We start from the raw sequence: 22,173 nt of genomic DNA, 5'->3' as shown, positions 1-22,173 counted from the left end.
ATGTACCACAAAATGGCACTATTCACAGATTTTTCAGGTGGTCTTTTTACTGTATTTTTTATTCAAATACTACTCACCTTGGTCAACTGCCCTGCTCCTTCTGGCCAGAAGGTTATGTTTCTGTATGGATCACGAGGGTAAGTATGGGTGGGAGCTCTGGCACCATGCTTGCTTACCTTCACACAACCAATTAAACAGGCTATAAACAATTCTAAAAAGCAGCAATTTGTTGTAGATACTATAGATGAGAAAGCAACCTGCTAAGTGAACAATGTGGGGGGGTGACAAAGAGAGAGAGAGATGTGGATAAGGAGAAGCCCGAACTTACTGCCCCCTTCACGTTCCTCACCAACCATTCCTCAGTCGCCACTTTACCACTCGTAGGGTGTGTTACATAACAGCTGTTTTAAAAACCCAGTAATAACAACAGCTGTTAACAATAAACATTTGTATTATAACAGTTTATAATACTTCTTCATTATACTATCATATTAAATACATGCAATGGACTATTCTTAACATAAATAATAATATTTGTTATTCCATAACAACAAGAATAACAAAACATAGTGTGATGATCCAAAACACCAACGCAGGGAAGCAAAGCACTCGGTTCCCACTTATGTCTTGTAAAGGAAATAGATCGAACAGTAAAAGAAGGGGTGGCAGTAGGCGTGGTCGAGCTCCTGCTCCTCTTTTCCCCTACGCACGTTAAATCTTCGTGTAGGTCGCTTTCAAAGTGGCTCATATATAGTAACATTTACACCAATTGCACACTTTCATGTAGGAAACTATATACACTCTTCTCTTGAAACCATATGGAGATAAGAGATCGAATTGTATGGCTGAAAGTATGTACATTAAGTAGAATATTTAACTTAAGTAAAGGAGTGTGCACAATGTTATGTCATTACACAAATTTCAAAGTTTTACTGAAAAAGACTAATGTTTGGCCAAAGGTTTATTTCTTGAAGGCAGTCCCTTTAACTCCCCAAAGTGAAATTAAAGTGTTTAATTATTACATTTTCAGAATTTGTGTTAACTCACTACTTACTTTACACCAGATTTTGTAGTATCTTTCCAAAACAAAAACTGATCAATCCTTGATTTGTTTTGACATAATTATTTTATTACAACATATTTTGCATAACACAAATTTTTCTTGTTTTATTTTTTACAAAATCTAGAGTTATATTAACACTGTTACTGCAGCTCTATACTGTGTGATCTGTCACAGTAAAAAATGACCATGCTTAGTTGGTTCTTTAGTTGGCCATGCTAACTACAAAAACGAGTTAGCATGGCCTAAGGCATCTGTTACAGTCAACGTTAGAGGACAGTTTTAAAAACAAACAATATACTATGCCAATAATATAATCTTATATAACTAAACATTTTAAAATACAGTATTATTATTGTTTTAACCAAACACTCACCACAACAAGGAATTTTAAGGTTGAAACAGCTCTAGATCCTACTTTAACTTCTAAAGTTGAATGACTACAACAAACACAAACACTCAAAATAAAAATTCCCACTAATTTCATATTTTAAAATTTGCTTAAAATATTATTACTTTTATAAAACACAAAGTTTTAAAACAATAATGACAGAACTGTTTTAAATTGTACAAGTTATTTAATGTAACAACATAATTGTATATTTACAGCATAAATAGAACTTACTAAATAGGTGTACAGCAATTTATTGTTATCAAATCTGATTAAAATCTCTTTATTTGATAGTAGGGAATCCAGGCGCCTTCTGTCTTTTGTATTTACCAAGACTTAGAAATTATACAATAGGCTGAATATTTTATTCCAGTAAGTATGTTTGGGACTGTATCCAAGAAAGTTTCAATTTTTATTTCAATATTTTTGTCTTGATTCTCAATTGTTTAGATATTTTATCTAATCTATCTTAGATTTCTTTTTGTAAGCTAGTTAAAGAGATAGTCCAATACAAATCATTCTTTCTTTCATTCTGAAGTTGTCTAAATTTTAGGATATGGATTTGATTCCAGTTCTATTTGCAATGTTCGATTTATGATTTGATTCTTATGCATGTAACACATTCAAATGGATTCAAGATGTGTCTGCTCTTAATAATATTTTTCAGTAACATCAATTTTTGGGATAAAACTGTAAACAGATACAAAATGTCAGTTCTATAGTCCAAGGTAGCGTTTGTTCATTGAGAAGTACATTGTTATATAAATTTGTATAAACTGATAAATTCATAGAAGATTATTTTATATTGTCCTGATGATATTTTGGGGTTTCCATATCAGGTTGAAAACAATAAAAATGTACAAAATAAGATTAATTGTTTACATTTTGTGACTGTTATTGAAGTTAAATGGTCTGATGAAAGAAAATTAATTATTTCTAAATTTATATATAATGTTTATGGGTGGATAGTTTTATGAACCTGTGTTAAAACTGTTATTTAACATCTGTAATTCACTCTACATTTCTGTAACACCTATCACCTTTTTGTTAAAGGCAAGATATTACCTAAATCGGATAAGTTTTACTGAACATCACAAGGAAATGGTGTTTCATGTAGGATCTTGTAATCAATACGATCAAATACCTTTGAAAGATCACAAAAATCTTCTAAGGCTGGATCATACTTCTCAAAGATGTAAAGTAACTTCTTTTGTGTAATGGACTATAACTTTAACGGTTGAAAAATTTGCTTTAAATCTAACTGAGGTGGCATAAGGACTTTAATCCCTTGAATTCTACACACATGTTTTAACACAGGTGATACCACTTTGTGTTCAACCTGTGTATCACATTTCCAAACAGTTTCATTATTACACAATGCCTGACAGCTGTAATATGATACACATTGGTCTCTAGTAGTGGTTTTTAACTACTACAAATCCACAGTAGTGCTGTTTAATTGCTACTATACTCTGATGGTCAACCAAGGCAATATCATGAAAGTACATGGTGAAGTTTTACCTGGACTTTTGAAACAAAATGTTTTTGTTTTCTACTTTTTCAATGTTGTTCTTGATGTTGTTACTGCAATTTATTTTGTTTTATATTTTTATTGTGCTTTAATCAACATGGCAGGAATTAGTTGAAAAGGAAGTTTAGTCAATTTTTAGATTTGTCCAAATTCGTTGTTGTGGGTTAGGCATTTAGCAGTGTAACTTTTCTGAGAATGATGGCAATAGGGATGAGGACTCGATTTATCAACCATGACATGACCTGATGAATCAGGAAATTATGATGGCAGTTTCTTAATGAAGATATTGCTGAAGTTGATCAAGGTGGGCAAGAAATACATTATATTTGTGCTGACTGTGGAGCGGCTCTGTGTGCCTCAAATAAACCTGGCAGTAGCGTATAAAAGCAAGATTTGCTATAACAGAATTGATGTTACAACTTCCTGTGTTGTGTCCCAATTAACCATATTCATGTACAATACGTTTTGAGGAGCACTCATAAATGAACTCTCTTAGACAAGACTTGTTCCTATTTCTTAAGCTAAACTTTGTATATATATATATATATATATACAATACAGGGTGTATCAAAAAGAATCATCCGATTTGGCCTGTCTATATTTCGAACAGTAGTAAACATATACAATTACTATTTTTTTTGGCTGAAAGGGAAACTCAAAAAGTTTTTTTTCATACCTTTTCAAAGGTGTTCAATATGTCCACCTTTAGATATGGCATATGTCTATGCGGTATTCAAATTCATCCCACACTGCAGCGAGCATGTCCTGAGTTACTGATTCCACTGCTGTTGTAATGCGATTCCTCAGCTCATCCATTGTTGTTGGTAGCGGAGGCACATATACAGAGTCTTTGATGAAACTCCACAAGAAAAAATCACATACAGTAAGGTCCGGTGACTTTGGGGGCCAGAAATGTAAGGATGCGTCATTTTGTCCAGTGCGGCCGATCCACCGGTCACGAATTCTTTGATTTAAAAATTGCCGGACTGCCAGATGCCAATGTGGCAGTGCCCCGTCCTGTTTGTAAATGAAGTCGTTCGAATCAGTCTCCAATTGGGGGAAAAGATAATTCTCAAGCATATCGAGATATGTTAACTTGTTTCTAGAAATTGTGCATAACATCGTCTAATGCTCTGTGATGTAGGAGGATCAACACCATACTTATTAAGAAAGTCACGCTGAACAAGTTATTACAGACTCACAATGCGAAAAATGTAGAACACAAAACGCTTTTTGTGGTGCAGATGCCATTTTCACTAGAAATGAAGTAGGCGTTCACTCAAGCGCGCTGCTGCTACCTAGCGAGAACCATATAAAACTTTAAAAGATACTCTTTTCAACAGTACGTGTTGGCGCATTTAGCTCAACAAACAGAATAGTTATGATTTTATTAAATCGGATGATTCTTTTTGATCAGATATTGTTACAGATAACAATATTTGTACAAAACAATAACTCACATAAAACAAGACTCATTTAGTTTTTATATTTCATAATTAATACATCATTTACATATCAAAGACTTAATTAACTATAGATCCTTGTTCTTTATGCAACATTGTTTTATTGTGATAACTGTGTACATTATATTGTGTTTTTTAGTTTAATTCCTCAAACAATCTAATGAAAATTTCATTGCCATGCCGATCAGATAACAAAAAATTAAAATTTCACTTTGTTGCTAGGCAGACTGATTAATGTCATATAATTTAATTATGACTTTTTATATCTAGTTCTTTAGTCCTATTGAGAAAGTTCACAATTTTGCAAGTTTCATTAGAAGTGAGAAATAAATGTTTTACCATTGCCTTACAACACCATTTTTGTCATTCCGATTAGTCAATGTGTAAATCTAAATAAAGGATATCAATAACTAAAAGTCAAGAAGATTCCTTCAACATTTATTTTGTTGGCATCATGACCCTTAGAGAAAGAGAGAAACTTGTTAACTGCTGAAAAGTCATGGATATACATTATAATTAAACCTACAGCTGGCATGAAAAGAATGACTGTCACCAAAGGTCTGTCTGATTTGGCAACGACGAATATTCATTGTCAAAGTAGCGTATAATTATTTATATTTTAGACATTTAAGGTCATATAAATGCTTTTTATTTTATATTTTCTGGCAAAGCTATAATACTGATTAATTGTTCTTACTTTGATTATCCACTTCCTTGTTTGCAATAAAAACATCATTCTCAATGGACAGTTGACAGGAACGGAATACACGTCAGCCATGTTGTGAAACTGTGAACAAATGCCAGGTTTTGTGTTTGGAGTTACGATTCCAATAGTATTTGTGGAGAAATGTATTTTATAGAGTTTTAGTGTTGTTATTACTGTGGTTTAGCATTATTAGGTTATATAGTTTTAGTTGTTCATTATGGATGAAAACTAGAGACCAATTAAGTGACCAGAGAGCTTGTTTTGGAGCATCCTATGAGTATTTCTAGTGGTGATGAAATTTATTCTGATACTGAGGTAAAACTGACTGACCAAGTAGCTCCTAGTAAGTATTCTCTCAATTGTGTGAGTCAAACAGAGAAGTTATTGTTCCACCTGGTGTTGTTCTCGTCCTTGCTCATGAACTGGCAAAATTCCCCAACATGAACTGTCGCTGGGGAGTTGTGAGTGTAAAAACATGAAAAAGAAAACCAGTAATTTTTTCCTTGGATGTAATTGTGGAATTCACCATAAGTGCTACCATCTGCTTGAATACTATACCAGACCAGTTCAAACCGTGAACAAAGTGTAGAATCCAGTGACTCTTGAGTGAAATATGAAATTTTTTATATATTTTACACGTGTAAATAAGCTAAGAATCAAATTTAGTGTTCCATTTTGTTTTTGTTTTAACTGTCACGCTTACATAAGTATAAATGAAGTCATAAGATTATGTTTACTCATGAAAGATATTATTTCTTTAGAGATAAAAAAATAAATAAATAACTGTGCACGCTTTTTCATACAAAGCCATGTAACAATTAAATTTTAAGATAACAGGATAACTATATATTTTTAGTGTCAGTACAAAATTTAGAATAAGTTATATACGAGGGGTATCCAAAAAGTAAGTTTCCATTAATTATGAAAAAGTTAAAAAGACTCAAAAAAATAACTGAAACACATTTATTCAACTTTTTACATCATACCTTATTTTTCTACATAGTTACCATCCCTTTCTAAGCGCTCTTGGTATCTAGGAAGTAGTTTTTTTATTCCAGCATCACAAAATTCACCCGCCAAATTTTTAAGCCAAGTATCCACCTCATTTTGAAGGTCATCGCTGTTGGCAAATCGCCGACCGCCAAGGTGTCTTTTCAGCTCCGGAAACAGATGAAAATCGCTAGGCGCAAGATCTGGTGAGTATGGAGGATGACCAAAAACATCCCACTTAAATTTCCTCAAAAGTTCCATTGTTGCACAAGCAGCGTGTGGTCGGGCGTTATCTTGAATAAGCAGAACCGTGCGCGACAAAAGTCCGCGCCGTTCATTCTGTATTGCCCGCCGAAGTCTGGTGAGAACTTCACAATACCTTTTATGGTTTCGCCACGAGGAAGATAGTCAATCAATAACACTCCACGGCAGTCTCAAAAAACTGTAGCCATTACCTTTCCTGCCGACTCAAAAACTTTGGCTTTTTGAGGAGCTGCCTCTCCTTTTTTTTGCCACACCATACTCTGGCGTTTGGTCTCTGGAGTTGAGTGGTGAATCCATGTTTCACCACCAGTGACTATTCTACTGAAAAGGTTTTCATCTTCATCGTCAAACAATCGCAAGAAAGACTGGGCAGCAGCCATTCGTTGTTGTTTATGGGCATTGCTCAATAAGCGAGGCACCCATCTTGCACACACTTTTGCAAGCTGAAGATCTTCTGTCATGATATTGTGCACAGATGACCGGCTAACTTCAACACTTGACGGCAGTTTATCCATAATTTCATCGAGAGTCACTCGCTTATCATTGTCAATAACTGCTCGTACAGCATTAATGACGTCAGGTTGCCGAGAATTGGCCGGTCGGCCACTACGCTCATCGTCATGAACATTTTCTCTTCCTTCCAAAAACATTGCACGCCAACGACGGACCATCTGAACGGACATATCATGTTCACCATACACTTGACACAACTGACGATGAATTTCAACGGCAGTTTCGTTTTTGGCGGTCAAGATACGAATAACACTACGGACTTCGCAACTGGCGGCAGAACGCAGTGGAGTCTCCATGATGTTTGGGTAGTAACTGACTGAGAAGCGTGACAATGGGCCAGTGACCGGTGCACCTGTTGCCAACCGAACCGCACTACATATCCCCGCCCACAGCTGCACGCTGTGTTACGTACGCGTCTTTTTACAGAACAGGGAAACTTACTTTTTGGATACCCCTCGTATTTACAGTTTTTATGTAAAGCTTATTGCTAAACAGTTGCACAATAGAATATTTACAAATATAATTTCAGAAATTGTTTTACATTTTATAAAAAATCTCTGCTTGGCTGTTGAAATAGAGCTGCCAGTACAGAGTGATACCATTGCCATTTCTAGTGTTAATTGAAATTATAATTCTGTTTTATTAATCCTACAACATCTATGCCTCAATCATTTCTAATATCCGATTGAATTCAATGATTCTATTTAACGCATTGTATTTTAATGAATACATCAGTTTTATTGTTAAATCATAAAACATTCTGTTTATTTAATCAACACCGACATTAAATTTGATTCGCTAATAGATTATTTTTAAATTCATTGTTCTATTGCTTGCTGTTTCCCTGTTTTCTACCATTCCTGTGGTAATGCAGTCCACTGGCCACTTCCACTCCAATCTGGGTACCAGGAAAAAGTTATCTGTGTCTCCCACCTGCTCTTTATCTCTCTCAATCCTTCTGAACCCTAGATCTGGCTATTTCTATAGTAGCAGAGCACTATTTCATGCTTCAAGATTCAAGATTCAAGATTCAAGATTTTATTCATCATCTAATCATACAGTGATGCAATAGATTTCGTCAATATCAATACAACATAATTTACTTTTTATTGCTTGTTGAGTTGTTGGTAACTACTATAATTTAGAATGAAGGTTTAAATAAATATAGAAAAAATAAATGTAGAATAACATAATAAATAGCTACAAAACTATATACAGTACACTGTAATAGTTTTAAAAACATTAAAAAACATAGATTATCAATAGATTAAAAGACATACTATATTTTAAGTGAAAATTAAAACAAATATAAAACATTATAAATAGTTATAACACTATATAAACTACACTGTAATAGCTTCAACAATAAAAACGTAAATTATTAATAGAACTAAAAGACATACATTTATGAATAAATAATTAGACAACAGTTTAAAAACACAAAAAACATAAACTAATAAAATTTAAAACAATGAACAGTGAATAGACTATATACACTACATCAAAAATTCATTAAAATACATACATTTAACTATCTAATCTGAATTTGACTTTGATTAAAAAATTAGTAAAAGATGTCCTTAAATTTACCATAATCAGTAGCTAGATAGTCATCAACCTTGTAGAAAACTTGTTCCTTTAACCACTTTCTCAAGCAATATTTGAATTTTATTAAACAGAGACAGTGTGAGCGGATTGAGGCAATTTGTTAAATAATCGATTTTTCATGCAAAATATGCTGTTATTTTGTTTTTGTAAGTCTAGCAGGTAGTAAATCTAGGGCATAAGTTATTTTCTTGTGTTATAGTTATGTATATCAGATCTAATTTTATATTTATGCAAATTTTCTTTTACGTTTACTAGACAGAAATATATATATAAACATGGGAGTGTCATTATTTTTAATTCTTTGAAAATGGGAAAACAAGATTCACAATTGTCCAGTCCTTTTATGGTCCGTATAGCATATTTTTGCCATCTAAAAACTTGTTCCATATAAGTACTATTTCCCCATAAAGTAACGCCATATACAATCTGAGAGTGAAAAAAAGGCATAATACGCATTGATCAACAAATCACCACTAACACACAGTTTAAGTTTTCCTTAGTAAATAAATGATTTTAGATAGCTTTTTGCAAAGGTATTTTATATGTACATCCCATTTCAAACTGCTGTCTAAGTATAGGCCAAGTAGTTTAATAGACTCTGCTTCAGTTAATTTAGTTAGTGAAAAAATAATTGATTCTGTCTTTTTTTATTTATATTTAAATGATTTGTTTTAAACCAGCTCTCTGCAATATTCAATATTCATTGATACATTCTGATCTATTTGCAATTTTCTCATGTCTTTTCCACTCCAAACTAAAGTAGTATCATCTGCATATAATACCGATTTGCATGGTATATTACCTGGGAAATCATTTATTGCTATTAAAAATAGGAATGGTCCCAATACAGATCCCTGGGGAACACCAATTTAATTAATTGAAAATTAGATCCATCATTATTTTGATATACCATTTGTTTCCTGTTACACAAGTAGGATGTCATTAAGCCAAGTTCCACACCCCCCAAACCATAACATTGCAATTTTTCCAATAATATTTCATGAGAGACACAATCAAAAGCTTTGGTCAGGTCAATCAGAGTAGCACATGTCAATATTTTATCTTCAAAACCGTTCAAAACATAATTAATAACACATTCAACGGCCCTTAATTGTATTCAAACCTGGTATAAAACCAAACTGTTCAACACAAAGCAAATTATTATTAACAAAAAAAATTATATAATTGATCTTTAATACATGCCTCAAAAAACTTTACTTATTACGGGGATTAATGATATTGGTCTGTAACTTGATGGATCAGACTTTTTTCCTTTCTTATAGATTGGTATTACCTTTGTAAATTTTAACACATCTGGGAACACACCTTCAGTTAAGGCTCTATTGAACAAGAAAAAAAACCAATGGCTTAATTATAAAATCAATGATTTCTTTGATTATTCTATTTGATAAACCCATATATGTCTTCACTATTAGATGTGCTAAATTACTGACAATCTTTTTTACCTGTTGTTCAGTTTATTGCTTGCCAGAAAAAATGTTTTATTTTGCATTATTAAATTATTATTATGTAAGTATTTGATTTACAAGTAATGTTGCTCCCATGACATCAATAGGTTTGTTAATGTTCATTTCTGTTGGTGCATTAATGAAGTAGTCATTAAAATCATTAGACTTAATTGGACACTCAAGATTTGTTGTTCTTTTAGAAATTCGTAACAAATATTTTTATACCCAATTCATCAAGTATTTGGTATTTATTGCTGTCTTTAAAACAATAAATATATACACGTCTTGTTATATTTTTATTTTATGAAGTTGAACATAAGCTTTAACATTTGTAAACAAAACTTGAAGTTTGGCAAAACAATGTGAGATAGCAAAATGTTGCTAAACCTGGTTTTTAAAACTTTACAGAATAAAACATGAATAAAAAGCGAGAAATATCTATTCCTTTTCCAAAACTTTGATCATCTATCAACTTTACAGCTTAAGAGATGTAAAAAAAGTGTAATTATAATAAAAATTGACAATTATTACATAATTTTAAAAAAACTGTAATATTGTGCCTATATTAGCAAATAGTTTAATTAAAATAGTGCAGTATAGAATAATATACAGGAACATTGTGGAATTAGTGGTGAAATGTTATCATTTCTAGCCAATTCAAAATACTTACACATTACTTGGATAAGTTCTCCACCAATAAAAGTCTAGTTTCTCAACCAATAAAAGGTTTCAAGATGGTGACTACCCACATTGGTGCAAACTTACGACGTAATGCATATTTAGTTTGACGTTTCAAAATGGCTGGCCCTCCAAAGAAATCTACCTTTTTTGATTAAACCGGCAGGAATACATATTCCTTTACTACTATTTTAAGTCAAATTTAGACTGTACTCGTAATACAGGTTTATCATGTCTGTATGGAGTCACTCTTTTTTATGTAGTAAGGATAAAATCCAAATAGCAAGGGAGGTTGTGGTTTCAATTATACATTTCATAATGATATTTAAGAATATAATCTTCTTTATAGATATAACTATTCCAATATACAGAATAACAAAGTTTTGTTACTGTATAGTAACATTTATGAAGTTTTTAAACGATCGTTCATGGCTTTCAGAGATCAAATAAGCTGGGAAGTCTATTCTTACTAATAATTAATCTATATTACTTTGTTATTTTCTGTTAGTTTTAATTGTTTTTTTAAAGATTAGGTTTGTGGATTTACTCCCTTGTTGATGGACACTTGTACATATGGTAATTACTAACTATGATAAGAGCCAAGAACGGAGATATCAAATGCATAGTAAAGGAAGAGAGGAACTAATTGAGGAGCTGGAGTGATAAGGCTGGACAAGGGGACTACAAGTGTGGGGAAGAGCGAGTGCGCTCCTCCTTGTACATTCAAGCACGTAGCAGGAAGCAGACTGAAAATCAGAAGGCGCATTGTATCTTTAAAAAACAATCAACATAGGTTCTTTATAAGTATGTATTTTAATTAAAAACAAAAACGCCAAATTTTATATACCATTCCAGAGGGAGTAACATATTTTTAATTCCAAAATATATAAAATTAATCTTTCTTCCATAAAAATTCATACATGGTGGAAAGATTAACTCATGTTGTTCAAAATAAAAAATATGTTAATCCCTCCAGTCATATTCCATATATTTACTATACAAATATTTTAAATCCTTATCATCAGTCCTTTTCCATTAGGCCTGATTATAAAATGGCCCAAAATGACTACTGCAAATGTCTATAATTCCTTGTGAAGTGACCCAAAAAATTGTTTGTTCTTTTTCTGTGTTTAGGAAGTGTACCCTAAAAGATTGTGACTACAACATTAAACTTTGCTACAGCAAAACTACCGATTAAACATATTATTTTCCATCAGGAAGTATTACTTTCAGTTGTATGGGCAATACTGTCCAAATTGACACATATCACTTGACTCCTTGTTTGATCACACATACCAAATGACAACAATGGCAGATGATAAATTACAAAAAGGTAAATAAAATCACTATATCTGTGACAAATCAGTATATTTATTTAGATTAAAAATATAAATAATCAGTCTATGATGTTTCATTTCTAGGAGTACGCTAAACAAAGAACATAGCCTAATTTTATGTTTAAAAAACCTCTTGTACTTTTGTACAGATGTTATATCAAGAATAATGATATTTTAAAAGTAAAAAATACACATTCAAACATATTTCATCCAAGCAAATAATTCACACTCATACTTCATAATTATCTTATACTATATTCTGCAGCGGCAGGATTCAAAATTACAGTTTGGGTAAAAACTGTCTTTTCACGTTAATTATAAAAACTATACCATTAATTGTTATTTACCACGGAGAGATCTGACTCTGGTGTAGTGTAAAACTCTACTCTAACAATTACACTTTAAATTCACCACTGATCACAAGTCTGTGTCCTAGGCATATTCTGTGAAGTCATCCATGTTGATCCGTCGCCCAGGTGGAATATGGCTGTCAGAAGGGGGCGAAGCCGTGGCAATATCAGCCAGTATTTTGGTTCTGATCCGTTTGATCTGGCGCAGCCGTTCCAGCCAGTTAGAGGTGTACGGATCACAGCCCTCTTTGCCGAGAGAGCACGCCACCCGTGATGCCAGCTGTACAATCATATACTCAGAATCTAATTGAACAATTCAGTAAAAACAAGAACATTCTCCATGTATAATCAATCGTACATGACAATAATGGCATTAATTGGATATCAACTACTATTCTTATATAAATGTGACACAAGATCACTATGTAAATAAATATATATTTAGTTATATACTTTTATTAAATTTAAATCAGTTATTATGCATGTAGAATAATTATGTAATATAGCAAAATTTGACTGGAAATAATGAACGGCTTAATCAGTCACAATTAACTATCTACAGTGAATTGCCATATTTTGACTGTCTACATTCATCAATCAGAGGAGGCTCCTCATCCAAATTGCATTTAACAGGCTTGAAAGTCTCCTCCTAATCAGTTGTATGCTAAGATGGAGTCGATAGAAACAAACAGTTTTTATTACACTGTTTTAGGTATACACTAATGATAATAGAAGGACGGGGTTTTAAAAAGTGTTAAAACTTGTTATTATTAATACAAATTTGTTTTTGTCAAAACTGTTCTATATAAACTATTTAATTAATCCTACTATATAGCAAAACAGAAAGTGGGTGGAGCATTAAGATTACACAACGTCATTGTTTAGTTTGTCAAATCGACAACAGTAGGATACCTACATTAGAGTGCAGTGCCAGTTGTCTGGCCATTAATCCAACACTTTGGTCCGAGACCAGCTTGGGCTCAGAATGACCGATATGCTGCACCAGCTCTTCCTTCGCCTTTATGCTGACCAAATTGATGTTGTGATCCAATGGTTCTACCACCACACATGTATAGTTGAATTGACACTGTGGGACAGAAAACAATCATTGGTATTCCACAGGGATCAATCCTTACCATAGATATATATTTTTTTAGCAGTGCTGAACTGTCAGGGAGCTACTTACCTGAAATATTTGGTTCTTTTACTACTTGTGCTCCAATTTTTCTTACTTACAATAAATTCAGAAGATATTTTAATGTGTTAATTCAAAGCTATAACATTTATCAATCAGAACTATAACTAAAGTATAGAATGTTGCGTTTCTGATGGTGAACCTTAAGGTATATAAATTTGTTTAAAATACAGCATTTATGAAATATAATTGTTTTAAGCTCTTCACAACAAACATATGAGATATTTAAAAACTCTTCTCGACTATTTTAGGGAATTGTTTTTAAGGTTATAAGAAACTCATTGTTAATTTTAGTTGGATTTTTTTAGTTTTTAGTACATTGAAATCCTGTTTTAAACATTTTCTTGCCGATATGGTCCGCACAGAAACTATTAAGTTATGGTCAAGCTTCAGGTTTTTTTATTGTTTTTGTCTCAAAAATTGCTATTTTATGCATTTTAAAGACTCTCTAGTGTCTGGGAAATGCAGTAAAGTAGAGATGTATCAAAGCTAAGTCTAGAATCCACTATAACTTCAATAGATATTCTGATCAGAGAACAGTTTGATGAGATTTTTTAATTTGCATCTACCGCTTTGCTAATTATCTGATCGTTACTATGCAAATTACAGATTGCTAGAAAATATTTTTGCTTTATGTTTGAGAACCATCAAGAAATAATCTTAATAATAAATTATCTTAGTTTTTTTTTAAATAATACTTTGCTTGCAATTCATATTTTCTATATTTCTATTCATGCATTGCCACAAATCTGCTGTGTTTATCTGTAGATAACAAGATGATCAGGAGGACACAAATTACTAATCGGCAACACATATTTTTGTCGTACTTTGTGCATAAAAACTATAAATAGATACCAAATTCAGCAGTTTGTATTAACATATGTGTATCACCGTGAAACATAAATCGGATAACAGCTGCAATGACTCTTCAAAATCAGGAAAACTGACTGCCAATATTCTACGTTTAAATGACAATTGTTGTCCCAGTCCATTATAATAAAACTGTATTATTCTTGCCAAACCATCAGCTGAAGCAATTAGAACTATAATACAGGACATTTAATTTGTCGTTTAAGTTGTGGTCTCCATTTAAAAATTTTAAAATATATATTAGAAGAACTTATATGAAATAGAAAAATCAGTGAGTATTCTGCAGAGAAACTATCAAAAAGATGTTTCTAAACTTGAGCTATTGTCAGCACAAGTAAATCTATTTTTGGATAAATAGGTGATTAGACTAGAATAATTATTTGCTATGATAATTAAACTTTATTACTAAATATATAATCCAACTTTGATCATTCAAATGTTTTAAATTCATATTTGGGCTAAATCAAACTTCTATGATTTCCTTGACATTCATAAACAATAATTAAGTCTGCATAATTTAAAATCTTGGATAATTTTAATTTGTAATTAGTACCTTGAGTTTTGAATTACCTAAGTTCAACTATATATATATATATATATATATATATATATATATATATATATACTGTGATTACTCAAACTGTCATTTTGCACCCACACAATTGATGTAACCTTTAAAACAAGTCTAAGCTCTTGTCTATTATTTATTAAATTCTAATTTATAATTCTATAAACACTGATAGCACATATAAAGCTTGAAAAAGATAAAAAATTATCATACAACAATTTTACACACCTTTACAGTACTTCTGTTGTAAGGCTCCCCACTCTCGTTGTACACGATAGTTACATAGTCATTGCCGATGTGCAATTTCTTATCGTTGCAGTTCGGGTCGGTGTCCCGGTTCGGCATCAATGTTGCCACATGAAATATCACCTGTGTACAGTAAAATTCTAAACAACTAAATAAAATTAATAAATTGATTTACCAGACCATTATTCAATCCATGTAATGTACACTTATTACTGCACTTGTGTTAAAATGGATCTATAATTTGATAGTGCCAATGCCTAAAGTAAGGAATTCTTGAACAAGAAAACTGGACGTTATCTATAACTTGGTAACATATGAAGTTAATATGATGTAACAACCTAACACTGATAAACACTTACTTGTATTTGTCTAGAAAAGAAAACATCAACTATTGTTAGTGGATAAATGAAATATTATCAATTTTTTAAACAATAAGAAAAGAAAATTGCAATTATGACATATAAAACCTCTGTGCAGCATTCAGATGATTATTGTAATCGGATTAGTCTTGTTGCTTAACTTTCCCTCTCATCCTGCAATAAAGCCCATTAAATAACTTATAGGTAAATATAAATGGAATGTTCCAGGTTAGAACAGTTTAAATAACTTGATAGAAAGTTAGTAATTTCAGTTGTATATCACTGATGACAGTCGACATAGATGGTGAAAGTACATCAGGAAATCAATGGTATGTAACTCCTCAAAATACTATCATCGCACAACACGATATACTTGGACCAAGGTGCTCGTGCCACACTGTGATATCTTTTTGTTTTGCTGTGCTACAGTTTATTTAATATTTGCATTCTTCGTAAAATAAACTTATTAAAGATTTCTCCATGCACTGATGGAACTTAAGGTTCCATAATTCAGAAGATTATGAGAAGTATGAGAAATACAAGTCAGCTGAATCAGTCAGCATGCCTGCATCAGCTGACTTTCATTTTTTTCAAAATTTTGTTTAAAAAGCTTTGTTACATTAATTTTATTCAGAATAGAATTTGAACCTTTTTGTGTTTTTTGGAATATTTATTAATACATTAAAATAATACACCTTATCAATAAAAAGTTTTTTTTTTACTTTCCCAGTCAATAAGACAATCTAACTAAAGAAAGATATGGTGTGTTTTGATTTTTCTTTACCTTATATAGGGTATTTTTCTGAAAAAAAATTATGCACAATGCATGATATATGATCAAATTTTTGTATTTTAAACATAATTTTGTAAAAGTCATATGCTTGGAAATGGGCTATTACTTTTAAGTGATATAGATAGCAGCAGTTGGAGGGTTAAATACAGAGGACTCTCAGAAATTCGGACTGCACTAATCCGAACTCCATAAAGTTCTAATCGATTTTAAAAGCCAAAATGCTGCCCACAAAAATGCTTGTTGTTTAGAAAAAAAAAACAAAGCTTCAGCCTTAGGCTACAAAAAAAGCAAGGAACAGGTTATGGTGGCCTAAAAAAAAAAAACCTAGAGGCCTTAAAAACTTAAAGAAAGATGACGTGTTGCCAGTTTGGTACACAAACCAACAAGAAGCGTGAATGAATTCTACAATTTTTCAGACTTAGTTTTTTAATGAATTTGTGCTGTCAGTAGAAAAGCATACATCTTAGAACAATTTACCAAGGAAATCTATTTTTTTGAATGCCTCAACATACCCAATGGCTAACAAATTAAAAGACTAGAATATCAAATCTGTATTTTTTTCTCCAAATGTGGCAGCTATCTGCCAGCCTATGGATCAAGAAAACTTGATTAAGTTGAAATACCACCACAGTCTTCTTAATTATTTAATTTCGGCAATAGATAATGATGAGGATTAGATCAGTACATTGAAGAAAATTGACATGTTGGATATAATTAGGTGGGTAGCTAAAGGATGGGAAGAAATCACTCCTTTGTCATTGGTTCCATTGTGGAAGGTTCTGTTGGAACATGATAGCAAAAAGTCCAAAGAAATCGATGGAGGGAAGTTTAAAGAAAATGAAGCGGATAAAGAAAATGTTCAAACAAGCTCGTTGTCTTTACATATTACAGTGAACACTTTATGCCATTATTTTCTGCAGCACATCATCATATTTCTCTGCAAAATAATGAGTGATACCAATCTCCAGTAAATCTGGATTTTTTAAAATCCGGATCAGCCGACCACCACATTAGGCTGAATTTATGAGAGTGAACTATATTTTCTTTTCTCTGTTATTTATTTCAACAGGCTCTTGAAATTGATTCGTTCATTTGGGCATCTAACTTCAAATCTTCTGCGAATATGACATGATTAGTGCATCTTACCACTACAATTTAATAATCTCAGATTGAATTACTAAGAAAATAATAATTTATGAGCTATAAAATCTTAGCTGAAACAAAAATATTATAAAGTGAGATTCCTTTGAAGTTTTTAAAATAGAGAATGAATAGTTTAGTTGTTAAAATTATTACTCATTTTGATAAAATCACTCAATAGAACATTACAGTTCCATCACATGCTTATTCAATGTTTGTCTCTGTAGATATATCTATTACTTACCACTTTATATAAAAAATTGTGTGCAAATATACCTGTGTAACATCATCTTTCCATGTGTATGCAAATTTCCCATCTTTTCCTGTCCTCTCGAGGCCTCCGAGGAAGACATTCTGAGGGTCTACATCAGCCAGACGCACCAATGTTCCCAACTTCTGTAACACAAAGCCAAAATTCAGTTGTAAAACTTAATAGAGATATGACAGTGTCCTTACTTCTATGCGAACGACTGGATTTAATTAGATATGAGAACTTGACCACTTTATCATGTACACTCTATTCCTGTATCTATGGCATTCTAGCTTGGAAAGATGCCACCACCAGCGGATTGTTTTGTGGAATATCAAGTGTGATCTGTGATAAGATATTTGAGTGCATAAAACAGCTGAAACTCATTGTCAAATCTAAAATTTCTAGAGATAACGTAAACATATAAACAAATATGCGTGTCTACATATCACTAACATTTTCCAAATATACAGTGTGTACACAATGTTTCTTTGTTTAATAATATGATAAATATTATATTTTTAACTTCTTTTATTTTGAGTAAATATTACAATTTTGTATTAAAAAACAACAAATTTAAACTGTTTTTATATCATCTATATAATATACATACACAAACTAAGTTCATCATGAAACTAATATTATAGAATAGTAAATTTAAAAACTGAAACATTGATGTAGTTTGTTAAAATCAAAACTCAACAAAAACTAAAAAAAATACTAGTTGTATTACAAAAACAATCTAACAACATTCACAAAGAAATTCTTAAAGAAACTAAAGGATTTGTAAATAGATGCTCTTAGTGAGAAAGGAATTTTGCACACAGTGACAAAATGCTTCATATAAAAATGAGAAGGTAATCTCCCTTGTTAGACGTTATCTCAATCAGACGAGCACATCCAACAAACCAATGTATGTATTGCTACATATTTCTAGACAAAATAATAAACATTATTATTCAATAAACTGTGACACTAAATTAAATTTGAAAAAACAACCTTCTCTACCTGATGTATAACATGACATATTTAAAAGCTATTTTCATTATTAAAAGTTTGAATGCAAAAATAAACAAATGAATAGTCACTTGCCAATGGAAGAACCTTTAACCCTTTGCACTCCGACGTCCGAAATATCGGACATCGTTGTTTTGGCTAATACCTCGCGCGTCCGACATTTCAGACGTTTGCTGTTTAGGCCAAAACCTCGGACGTCCGAAACGTCGGACGTTTGGTAAATCCTTTATAATGGCTTTATAAATTATCCAAATGCGGTAAATTTGTGATATACGCAAGCTGGATAGTTGTTGGTTGTAAAAACGTAGTAAAACAAAACAATCCAAACAAATTTTAGATTTAAATATTGAAATTAATGACAGTGTAATTGAGAGGGTTGATCAGATAAAATTTCTAGGATTATTGGTTGATAGTAATTTGTCATGGGATGAACATACTAAATTGGTTTTAAACAAAATAAATTCAGGCCTATTTGCAATTCGAAAGATGTTAAATTTGTGTAGTTTGGAAACTTTAAAATTGATTTATTATTCTCATATCCAGTCTCACATAGCCTATGGCATTTGTGTATATGGAACAACAAAAATGGAAAACCTCACGGAAATATTGAAAGTCCAAAAAAGAGCAGTCAGAGTCATGTTACATCTGAATTTTAATGATTCTGTCAAAGAAAAGTTCAAAGAATTAAAAATATTGACCGTTTATGGGCTATTTATTTATGAGTACATAATGTTCCTAAGATACAACCCACTAAGGGATCAACATTATTTTATTCACTCGTACAATACACGACACAAAAATGAGTCTAATTTTCCAAGTTACCGTCTGGAGTTCTACAAAAAAAAACAACATTTGCAGGAAATAAATTTTTGAAAAAGTTACCAGAAGAAATTAAAAAAAAAAAAATGTAATATATTTAAGAAAAAGTTAAAAGCATTTTTGACAGGTTTAGCTTTGTACTCTATAGAGGAATTTGAAAAGGGTATTTTTTAACAATAACAATTGAGTTTTAGATTTAGTTTTGGATGTAGTCTTTATTTTATATTATTGAAACTTGACACTATTCTAATGTAAGAAATGTACTATATGTTTTTGAATAAAGAATATTTGACTATTGACTATTGACTATTTATACTCTATAGCGGTGATTTTGCAGTTTTACATTGTGTTGTAGAGGTTTGTCAACTTCACCATTTTCGTCAGCTGATTTGATCCAAACTTCAACAGCTGAGACCTTCATTGTTATGTTTATTCTGATAAGTTATTTCAGTCAATAAGGTTATGTTGACGATCTGAGTGATATTTCTGTCAGTAACATATCAGATTCGGAATCATCTGACGATGCCAAAAGTGAAAGTGAGGGAGGTATTACGGTACTTTGGGATTATACCGACCACACCCAGATATGAATCGTTATTTGACATTTTGCTCCTACTGATTACTAGATTAGCGTAGAACAATATTTAGTCAATATAAAACAGGAATTGTCTTATAGCAAACCCCTCCCCATCCTCAGACAGAGGTCAAAGTCGAGCGGTCTAGTAGATAACGTGATTGCAGTGTCTCGCCGCCCGTTCAGCTGGTGCGTCGCTTTGTTGTACTTCCGTGTTACCCCTACATTTCTCCAAACACAAAAATTCAACAAAAACAAACATTACCAAACAAAAACTAAACTCTTTATTGAAAAAACACACAAAACTTGTTTTTATTCTTGGTCACACTCCGCCACCCAAAATGCGAGTGCCTCCGGCGCTATCAGCGCGCTGATGTCAACGAAAGAAAAACATCCCTCGAGATAGTACCTATCAGTAAAATATCAAATTCTAGAGGGGCTGATCAGAAATATAAACTGAAGTGTAATGGAAAGGCAATTATGTACCGTGCAAAAAACTTAAATAATCATGTGATGCCGCGCGGCCTGCCGTAATCGGGATTCTCGAGAAAGATAAGATAACAGCGACAAAAATACTGATCACAATATGCTGGAAATGCTTGTTGATTGATGGAATGTTAGTTCTGTTACTCAACTACATCATTTTATAACGTTCTAAGTTCATTTAAAAAGGTTTAAGCGTTGGGGGCATATAACGGAATCTGACCCCATTGATAATCGTTGTAATTTTGTAATTAAAGAGTTGTTTTTTTCGTTTTATCATGTTTGTTTCTATAAATTTATATTTTTGTGTTCTTTATACTGGTGCGGTCGGTATAATCCCAAAGTACCTGTATTACGGGCATAAAAAGGTATAAAAAAGTAAATATTCAATCATTTGACAAATAACTCACTATTTGGGGAAATTGTAGGAAATTACAAAACTGCCTACAACATTTTTGTTTATAGAGGCAAGTTTATGAAATTTTATGTGCATGTTTACAATTATTATGTAAGGAACCTGGAAATAATAATAGTTTATATAATGCCAATGCAATTTTTTTCAGTTATAACAGCTAAATGTTAATTTTTGTACAAGTTTTACAATAATTTTTTTTTTTATAATTGACAAAAGGTATTAAAAATAAGGTAATTACAAATATATATTTTTCTTTAATATAGAATTTTATGACAAATAAAACAAAACCAAAATTATAACTGCAAAAATAAAAAAGTTACAACTTTTTAACAAAACCTTTACAAAATTGATAAAAAAGACTCCAAGGTTTTCGCCAATACTTGTTGAATAGAGGCCCGAGTTTTTGGTAGTGACCAAAAATTTTACTCTCGAGTGCAAAGGGTTAAACCAAATGGCCATTAATTGTTTTCCAGATAAAGGGTTTAAATATCTACTTTTAATAACAAAAAACTTATATTTGTTGTTACAAATCAACTAAAAAATACTTAAATAAGATTTAAATTCAATTCAATTAAATTTAAATTTTGAAGTTCTGTAATTCATACAAAAAAAGTTAAGATTTTTTTATCTTTATAGAGTTGGGGTATTATATTAAAAAAACTTAAATTGTCAGCAATGAACTGATCCCACAACAAAATTACAACTTTGGTTTTCTAAACTGTTGAGCAATATTCACAAAAGTAGAATTCTCTAATTTCCAAAAGTTCAACACTTTACCTGAAGGAACTCAGTGTATCGAACAGAACCACAAGGGTTACGCAAGATCTCAACTTCGTTGTTAGCCTGACCAGGACCTACGTAGATTACTCCGACCTGCAACAATTGTGTCAAAACTTCAACACTTTACCTGAAGGAACTCAGTGTATCGAACAGAACCACAAGGGTTACGCAAGATCTCAACTTCGTTGTTAGCCTGACCAGGACCTACGTAGATAACTCCGACCTGCAACAATTGTGTCAAAACTTCAACACTTTACCTGAAGGAACTCAGTGTATCGAACGGAACCACAAGGGTTACGCAAGA

At 31.9% G+C, this 22,173-nt stretch overlaps 2 protein-coding genes and 1 long non-coding RNA gene across 3 annotated transcripts in view; 1 reads left to right on the top strand and 2 right to left on the bottom strand.

Moving 5' to 3' along the window:
- The window catches only part of LOC124354308 (lysosomal acid phosphatase-like), a 16,071-nt gene extending 14,427 nt beyond the window's left edge, over positions 1–1,644 (bottom strand). The window contains exons 1-2 of the mRNA XM_046804663.1: positions 1,437–1,644; positions 78–176 (exon numbers count right to left, since the gene is read on the bottom strand). Coding sequence (XP_046660619.1) covers positions 78–176; positions 1,437–1,547 — 210 coding nt within the window. The 5' untranslated portion in view covers positions 1,548–1,644. The remainder of the gene's footprint in view (positions 1–77; positions 177–1,436) is intronic.
- Positions 1,576–12,808, top strand: LOC124354312. The gene is made up of 2 exons (XR_006921671.1): positions 1,576–1,823; positions 12,447–12,808. It is a non-coding gene; the product is annotated as an uncharacterized LOC124354312 (long non-coding RNA).
- Positions 12,025–22,173, bottom strand: LOC124354310 (tuberin-like). Its single transcript, XM_046804665.1, has 5 exons — positions 21,867–22,173; positions 17,808–17,927; positions 15,222–15,362; positions 13,277–13,447; positions 12,025–12,640 (listed from the first exon to the last, which is right to left on the bottom strand). Exons 3-5 carry the CDS (start codon positions 15,336–15,338, stop codon positions 12,443–12,445), a joined length of 486 nt encoding a protein of 161 aa, XP_046660621.1. The 5' UTR covers positions 15,339–15,362; positions 17,808–17,927; positions 21,867–22,173; the 3' UTR covers positions 12,025–12,442.

This window comes from Homalodisca vitripennis, chromosome 2 (assembly GCF_021130785.1).
Source record: "Homalodisca vitripennis isolate AUS2020 chromosome 2, UT_GWSS_2.1, whole genome shotgun sequence".
NCBI lineage: Eukaryota > Metazoa > Arthropoda > Insecta > Hemiptera > Cicadellidae > Homalodisca > Homalodisca vitripennis.
This window is presented reverse-complemented; position numbering and strand designations above follow the sequence as displayed.